The sequence below is a fragment of the Lolium perenne genome, chromosome 1 (assembly GCF_019359855.2).
Source record: "Lolium perenne isolate Kyuss_39 chromosome 1, Kyuss_2.0, whole genome shotgun sequence".
NCBI lineage: Eukaryota > Viridiplantae > Streptophyta > Magnoliopsida > Poales > Poaceae > Lolium > Lolium perenne.
The window spans coordinates 19,499,887-19,508,458 of NC_067244.2; the positions used below are offsets into that span (position 1 = coordinate 19,499,887).

General features: G+C 45.6%; 1 protein-coding gene across 7 annotated transcripts; it reads left to right on the top strand.

Moving 5' to 3' along the window:
- Window positions 1-366: 366 nt before the first annotated feature.
- On the top strand, window positions 367-3,926 carry LOC139836086 (uncharacterized). Of its 7 annotated transcripts, XM_071826320.1 has the most exons (8): window positions 367-743; window positions 1,023-1,181; window positions 1,841-1,934; window positions 2,139-2,307; window positions 2,535-2,660; window positions 3,054-3,103; window positions 3,390-3,480; window positions 3,682-3,926. In XM_071826320.1, the coding sequence occupies exons 1-3, from the start codon at window positions 436-438 to the stop codon at window positions 1,842-1,844; spliced, it is 471 nt and encodes a 156-aa protein (XP_071682421.1). In that variant the 5' UTR covers window positions 367-435; the 3' UTR covers window positions 1,845-1,934; window positions 2,139-2,307; window positions 2,535-2,660; window positions 3,054-3,103; window positions 3,390-3,480; window positions 3,682-3,926. The 7 variants fall into 7 exon arrangements, with proteins under 7 accessions (XP_071682421.1, XP_071682416.1, XP_071682420.1 ...); XM_071826315.1 differs by having other exon boundaries at window positions 3,054-3,480; XM_071826319.1 differs by having other exon boundaries at window positions 3,390-3,926.
- Window positions 3,927-8,572: the final 4,646 nt, after the last annotated feature.

Below are 8,572 nucleotides of genomic sequence, written 5' to 3' on the forward strand. Positions count from 1 at the left end.
GGGGTATTTTAGAAACACGTGCATTGCACGTGCAATATTACTAGTTAGCACAAACGACCGGAGGCTTACGGAAATGGGCGGGAAGAGGTAAAATAAAATACTCCAGTTATCGTGGGTCCATTATCAAATTGGGCCGAATTGTTTGGGTAATCAAGGCTGCAGTAAAATAAAATAAAATACTCCAGTTATCGTGGGTCGGAGTCCATTATCAAATTGGGCCAAATTGTTTGGGTAATCAAGGCTGCATTTTTAGTTTAGTCCTGGCCAGAACCCTAATCCCCATTCTCCTCTCCGCCGCCGCTCCTCCCTCGCCGTCGCCGGCTGCGCCCTGCGCCGCCACCCCATCTCGAGCCTCCTCCCCTACGACCCCACTTCCTCCCGTCATCCGCTCCCGCCCCCAGCGCCGGCAACGAGAGAGCCGGCGCAGCCAGGACCATGGCGTCGCGGCCTGCCTGCTCGCCGGCGCGCGCGTGCACCCTATGCGCGCGGCTCCGTCGAGCTGGCCGGACTCCGTCGCAGCTTGGCCGATGCAGTGCTGCAGTGTTCCACGCCGGCGAGGTGTCTCCGGCCACCAGGACGCGCCGGCCGCCAAGTCGCGAGCTGCGGAAGGCCGTCGTCCTCCACGCGCTGCAAGGAGGGCGTCTCCTCGGAGGAGGGGAACCGCGCTGTTCGGTGGTCTCCCCCAGGCCCGCCATTCCGGCAGCAGCTGCTCCTGTTTCCTCCGTCTGCGTGGAGAATCAAAGGTCGAATTTTGTTCTTCTGTATGTCAGCTTAGGGGCTCTAGTAGAGTCCTCTGTATTTAGCAGCATTAGGCCTGTGTAGTGTTCGGTAATTAAACCATGATGCATGCAAAAAGAAAAAGTAGCTACATTACTGTTCGGTAATTAAATCATGATGCACGAAAAATTAAAAAGTAGCTGCATTAGCAGTGTTGATGATGTCAATTTTCAGTGCCTTGCCATGAGAATTATGAGCTCTATTTTATTATGGTCCTGATATCTAGCCTCATTTTTAATTTCCAGGTTGCTGGGAGTCTGCCCGTGGCTGATGATGTCATTGCCAGGAACTGAAGGAGGGTGGCTGGCTCGAGATCAGGCGTCCACGGTGTGCAGGAGCATGCCCGAAGGCCCACTGCGGCTACCTGGACGCTGTTCCGGAGATCATCGACATCAGCAACAAAGGTCAAAATTTTCTCTTTGGCCGCCTAGGCGTTTGGAAGTGATTATTTCAATTGGTGTAGAGGTATTGTGCAAATCGTTGTTGTATGGTGCAACACGTCGATATATTCTGTAAGATATAGAGCTTCATTCACTTGTCGCCATACCTTTGCTTTGCCCATTCATTGCATATAAAAATAGGGTGTTTGACCTGCTTTCCTATTCAGCTTAATGACTCTGTGTGGCCACTTATTGTATTTGTTGAAATGCAAATTAGTGCAATTGTTTCTTACATATAGTGCAGAAATTTGTAGAGGTGAGCATCTCTCCATTTTCATGATTAAGCATTGAAACTTGATAAATTTTTATGTTTCTGCAAGTGTCGTTGCTCTGGCCATAACATTCAGTACTATACTCTTTTTCTTCTTTTATTTTAAAATGGGATAAACACAATTTACTCTGGTGATGCACATTGCTGAGTCATTGTTGTTCTGGGACCCAACTTCCTGCTTATGATTAAACTCTGGTGATGCACATTCCTGCTTATTTATGGTAGGAGCCATCTTGATTTTACTCTGAACTTTCTTTTGACAGAAATGGCTGTTGGTGTTGCGCTATTAAGATTTCATACTTCAATACTTCCCTCAACATGTACTTAACTTCCTTTTTTTCTGCCTTTTCAGATAGGTCGAGCTGCTGCATGTTATTGATTTTGTTGGACAGCTTCAAAACACCGAGATCCATTCAAGTTCACTCGCAGATGCTTATCCTGTCAAGGTATACTTGGCTGATACTTTGTACTCATCATCGTTGTATCCATCTGCTTTGATTAGAAAGAGCGTCATACCTTTATGTGCAAAGTGGAGAACCTTAAGTTCTCAGTTGTCAAATATCGGAAGCTATTCATGTTCATGCCATGTTATATGATATGTTAAATTTCGGTTCTTAATTTGAACATTTGAAGTATCTTGCTTTATGCAGGCAGTCGTACAGGAAGATGCATTTGAGCTGTGCAAGGACAACAGATACAGCCAGCCAACAGGGAAGAGTGGGCTGTCAGCCGCAGAAAATTGATGACATTGTACAACTCCATGGGCTGCCATGACTCCGACATGGCTCTAACGACCACCTCCCCAACAAGCTACTGCCGGTGAGCTCCCTCTTACCCTCCTGCAATCTGTTGTTGCTAACAATTGTTTCATTTTTTGAGTTTAATCGAATGTGCTTGCATGTATAGATGGCAACTTGGTTCAGTCAAGGAAAAATTGTTGTGCGTTGGCAATTTGGCAGTAGATGTGTAGGAAATAGTATGTGTTCAATTGTTTGCTTGATGTTTGATATGCATAGGCACTGCTGAAAATCATGCATATTTTTCAGGTTGAAAGCATGTCGGAGGAGGATCTGAAGGGCGAGAACCGGCGTCGCAGTGGAACCGGGAGGAGGAGGTGTGGTGGCGAACACCATCTGCGACATCAAATAGTGCATCGTGGAGGCGCTCAGGTGGTTGTGAATGGACTAGTCTACTGATTGCGATTGTTTTAGTGTCACGGAGCTTCCACTTGTTCTTCTGGATTTAACGATTGAATTGGTTCTATATTGGTTGGACAATAGTTCAAATGGTCCCGTAAATCTCAAATGGTTCCCTAAATCTCAAATGGTTAGGTCATAATTGAACTTTTGCTTACAGTATCTCATCCCCTTATTATTTTGTTGCATGCAAATGGTGTAGCGTGATTCCAGTTATGCCTAAGTTGGGAACAATAGGTTCTTAATTGTCGATTGTTGGATGCTTAAGTTGGGTACATGTGCGTTTATTAGTGGCTGTTATTTGGATCCTTCTATAAATATAAGTGTTTTTTACCTAACCATGCTTTGTTCTTGCTCGAGGATAACTAGGAGGGCTAAACAATGAGAGCGGTCGCCTTGGTGTGACCCCATGTGTTTAGGTATGATTCTGGTCCTCTCTGTGATTTCTTACTCTTGTGCATGTAGTTGACCATGTAGCCTCTCCACATGCCCATTGCTGGGCTGGAGTATCCAGTTTTGTGTCAACATAATTTATAACGTTTAGTAATATCACTGTTGTTGTTGCGGTTTGTATTCAAGTCGAAGGAGTTTTATTGAAGCTGTGGGTTTTATTTTGTTGTTTTTCTACCACCAATCAATCAGATAAGAAGAGTTGTTGCTACAATTCGGTGAAGTTGATGAAATTTTTTGGGTGATTTCTGGTAGTACTGGAATCGTGCCATTGCAGGTACTAGTTGATATTCTCAGCATTTAACATGCTAGTCAAGCTGGACTGCGTGTTTGAATGCATCTAGAGGTAGGTGTGCTGGTATATGCACTTTAACTGTTTCTGCTATATGAATTGTGGTCTCTGGATGTCCAAAAAGAGGCAAAGGCCATGTCAAGTTTTTCAACACCATTGATGATTATTAAACTTGAAGAGTTTGTTAGTTAGCTAGTGCTTTTGGTTTCTTAAAGAAGAAGAAATCGGTTAACTCGCTGCGGTTTGTTTGTGCAGGTGCAGCGAGGCAAGCCAACGGTGAAGCGCGGGCAAGGCAGACGCACCAAACGACGACATTGTAGAACTGTGTTGCCGGCTAGCTCAGGCGGAGCCGCTGCCGTGCTGGCCTAGGACCGGTTGGGTAATTGTGTTGGTGCTGTCATATTCATCATCCAGAGGTGGTAGTAGCCCGATGAATTGTGTGTGTAATAATAATATTCATTCATGCTCCGGATGGCAGAGCAGAGTTTGTTGTACTGTAATAGCAAGCGTGCGAGTTCGCATGGTAGCTGCAATATTTCGAATGATTGGATGAGCCTTGCGATTTAGAAGCTGCTGAATTAAGCTTTAGTTATCTGATTAATAATTAGACCAAGCACTGGTGCTCCAAAATATTTAGTTGTGCAAGCACGTCTAGATACATGTGTACAGACAAATCTGCGTCAACTAAATACCGTTGGTTCTGTAGGTGACGATGCACTTTGGGGCAAAATAAGAGAAGAAGATGGGGTTATGGCGCGTGATTGGAGTCAGATCATATGGTTGACATTCACGTTTGGTTTTGAGGAGCAGCTGGTTAATTAGCTGAACTGATGCACTTTTTTTCTTAAAGAATTGGTGGCAAGCTTGAATTGGCAAGTTGAGCTCTAATTTGGAAACCATCTTACTTAGTGAGCCTCAGTATGTTTATACTAGTCCATCCGTTTCATGAAAGTCGTCCAAATTCGGACACTAAAAAGAAATTTTTGATAAATTTTCACGGGATGAAGGGAGTAGTAGATTATTATAGAGTTTTCAGGTGGTGTGGCCGAGCATAGCTGCAATTAGTGCAGCGACTTGGTTCCCTGTTTCGTTTGGATGAAGCGCGGAGCTTTATCTTTTTTCGTTGTTTGGGTCATTTGGTGGTATTTAATAAATGTAGCTCCGATCTCGAAATAGGCTTTCGCCCTGTTTGTAAATAAAACAACGATCATACAAGAAAAGCACACACACGAAAAGCACACACACGAAAAGTGCTGTCCAGCAGCAAAAACATGCCCAACAGAAAAAGAAAAGATACAACTCGGAGATTGCACGAACGAAAGCGAGTAAGCGAGATAATAGCCCACCATCATGCCGTCCTCGGAACTTGCCCTACCACCACACTTCTTGCCACAGATCCTCGAGCACCAAGGTAGCACCTTCAAGAAGGGATGCGACATCATGACGCTGTTGTAGGGGTTTCGCCGACACTCGACGGGGAATGGAGAGGGGGAAACCACGACGCCCTCCAAGGAGGAAGGACGACACCCACTGTGCGGCGCCACGTCGGTGCCGGACACGGCGGCGAGGATTTCTCCCGTTCCCCCAACACACAAACCCGTAGGATCTTGGCCAAGAAACCCCAAAGACGCCGCCAGGTCCAAACCACTCGGGTCTAGCCGATGGCGCACACGTGCACAAGCAGGAGGACGCAACAGCAGTAGGAAGGCAAGCACGCCGGGCGCACCATCTGTAGAGCTCGGGCCCATCAGGCCCGCAAAGCAGCCCCAAACCTAGGCCCGCCTGGCCCGGGTCTGACGCGCACGCTCGAGGACGCTGCCGCCACCGACTTGCCGCTGTCCGACTAACCCGAAGCAAGAGCGTCGGCACACGGACCGGCCAGATCTAGCCGACCGATGGCCGAGCACCCAATAAATTTAGCTCTTGTCGATCATGCCAAATATAAAGATTCCTTCTTCGATCGAAATGAAAGAATGGAGAGAATGGATGGATGGATTCCGTTGTAGATGATGTGTGTACAAGTCTCCGATGGGAAAAAAAATAAGGAGAATTTCCAAGTTTAGAGGTGTCGTGGCAGATGTCAGTTTAATTTTGGATGTGGGGAATATTTTGGAGACGCTACAGGCAGATGACAGCAGAAAAGATTGCACATAGAAGGTGGCTGAGCTAATTTAGGTTAAAGAAAGGAAATAAGAAAATCCCGCCGTATTTTTTTTTGCGGGTAAAGAATCCCGCCGTATTAATATTAATTAATTGGCTTCCTCCCGTGCATTTCCTTTCCTCCCGATGTGTACGCCAAAGAGGAAGACTGGCCGGCAAGTTTGTATGCGGCTTCCTTCCTTCCCGCAGCGTTTATCGCGGAATACGTATTCCAAATGGACACGGCGGACCCCGCTGGCGCTCGGGCCCCGCCGACGCTAGAGGAGGATTCGGTTGAAAACTTGAAACCAACGTGCAGTCTGTCACGGACCGATCAAACTGAATCAAGGGGAGCAGGCTAGTCGTCGAGAAAAATGGCGAGAAGCTCTTCCTCTACGATCGAGCCTCGAGGTCGATCTTGATTCTTGACTCTTGAGAGGGTTTCACTTTTGTCTCCTCGGCGTCGGCAGCTTCGAGTCCTCCCCCGCCGCGCGCCTCCAGGCGGAGCGGCTCGCGTGGGAGGAGCGCGTCGACGAGGCCGGGGACGTGGATGAGGACGACGGGTTCGCCCGTGCGTTCAACGAGACGAGCTGGCATTTCTTTGAGGTGGACGACCATGTCGACCAGAGGAAGGAGATAAGCCTGAAGCTTTATCCTTCCAGAAATTATCACTGTGATTCTGTGAATTGTATTACTTGATTGTAGATGCATTCAAAGATTTAGAGCTGAACATCTTAGCAAAGTTTAATAACACTGTAATTCAGTGTTACTCGACTGGAGATGCATTCAAAGATTCAGAGTTGGACATCTTAACAAAAATGTATCACTGTAATTCATGAGTTGTACAACTTAATTGGAGATGCATTCTAAGATTTAGCACTGTAATTCAGAGAATTGTATTTCTCGATTGGAGATGCGTTCAAATATTCAGAGTTGGACATCTTAACAAAATGTATCACTGTAGTAAGTCTATGAGATTGGAGTACTTGATTGGAGATGCATGCAAAGATTCTGAGTTGGCATCTTAAACAGAATTTTGTGTTTGCTTCACCTTAATTTGCAATGAGCAAGAATGGATCGTGTGCGCATTGTGTCATTCTTTGGAATTCAGAAACTAAGTGATCCTCCGATTTCTGGCTGTGACCCAATGCGTTAAGAAAACAAACTCTCCGCATATAGTGTTTGCATGTGTCATTGTGAGGATGCTCCGGTGTCTCATGAGGTTGTTTTGTTTAGTTTTCTGCTGTGAGAATTGGTACTTTGATATAATCTGTATGCCCCTTTATACCTCCGAGATCATTTACCGGCCCTGGTTCATTCAGTCTAATCGACTTGGTCCAAAGCTGGGAATTTCACTGGTTACCAAATTACCCATTTTCACTATGTCCTGGTAGATGTGCGTTCGTAGAAAATGCACAAAAGTTAGTCTGGATCTGTAGCACTCTTGGCTACTGTTGCATGAAAGTTATTCTTGATCTGTGGCAATGCACAAAAGCTAGTAGCTTGGTTGAATTATGAACTCAGAATGGTTCAATATGCTCCCGGGTTCAATTTGTTGGTACCTGAATTTAGTATATCTCATTATATGCATAATAATGTGAAGTTGTCCATATGAAGTACAAATATTTGTTTGCTGAGCCTCTTCGGTTTTCTTGATAAAGGGATGATAACCGAGGTGGCAATGGCATAGGTAATTCTCCTTGATTTTTCTTCTGGATGGCGCTCTATTATTTCCTTCTGTAATATGGATGTCAAGTTTGATGTGACTTGTGTATGTGTTGGTTTAACAGCGGAGGAGCTCTAGGGAGGCAGCGCAAACTTGCTCAGCTCCAAGAATGTTTCGTCCTGATGGACTGCATGCTTCCACTTTGTTTGTTGATTTTGGGCGGCATGAGATGATATTTGCTTTAGAGATGGATGGTTTTGTTGATTGGGCAGGGCAGCTCCCGGATAGCATACATTCTCTATGCATCATGAGTCAGGTGACATGTGTTTTTTCCCCTTTTGCTCTAATTGCTGCGCTATTTTAAGTCATCGTCCATTTGACATTAGCTTAGTAGTCATGCATCATGAGTTAGGGAGTGGTGTTGATGTACGTACGTAGAATGTCGATACATAAGTGCGGAAATTTTTGTTCTAATTTTTTTGACATTTCAAAATGTTTTTCCGGTGGCAGGAGCATATGCTCCCATGTGCCGAATTGAGTTTCTGAGTTAGACTCAGTTTCAAAAATGGTAACTGAATAAGCAACCTAGATATTTGCTACTATCTGCAGTCATGCTGAATTTTCAGAAATGGTAACTGAATAAGCAACCTAGATATTTGCTACTATCTGCAGTCATGCTGAACGCGAGATTAGTTTCAGGAAAAGAGTACTCCGTGAGGTTGGATTTCTGAGTATTTCCAAGCCATGCTAACTCATTCTCATACAGTACTAATATTCTGTCTTTATTAAATACAAAAGTGTTGAACTAGTGGGCTCTTTTCCTCTCCACCTGGCGGCCACACTAAGGTTTAGACTAAATGTGGATACGCAATTCACTCGTCGAATTCACACATAGAAAGAAGGTCTCGATCGCCGTCGCTGCTCGCCCCGTCGCTGTCGTAGTATATGCACTGCGCATCGTGATCGCTTCTCTGGATGATCTCCTCGTTCCGGTGCAGCTGCTGAACCTGCGTCCCGCCGCGCGCCGCCGCTTCGAACTCCTTGTCACGGCCGTGGAACTCCGTCGACGCTGGGTGCACGATGTTGCCCCTATGCTGTCACCCCGTTGGAGATGGCCTAAGCCTCTAGAAGGATGGGGCATAGAACCTAGGCCGTTCTCAACTTTGTGTAGATATATATATGGATGTGTATAGACACATTTTAGCTACATGTACAGCCATATTTAGAAAAATTAAAGAAGCCTTTTTTTAGGAACGGAGGGAGGGGGCATAAGAATTTATGTCCTTGTCAGTGAGACAGAACTTTTAGCAGTACATTGCGCATACATATTTCGAGTCTAGA

Bases quoted from the DNA above. Each gene is read 5' to 3' on its own strand.
- LOC139836086 (XM_071826313.1), top strand. From the start codon at position 436: ATGGCGTCGCGGCCTGCCTGCTCGCCGGCGCGCGCGTGCACCCTATGC. The intron at 744-1,022 runs GTCGAATTTTGT...TTTAATTTCCAG, and splicing joins GTCTGCGTGGAGAATCAAAG to GTTGCTGGGAGTCTGCCCGT.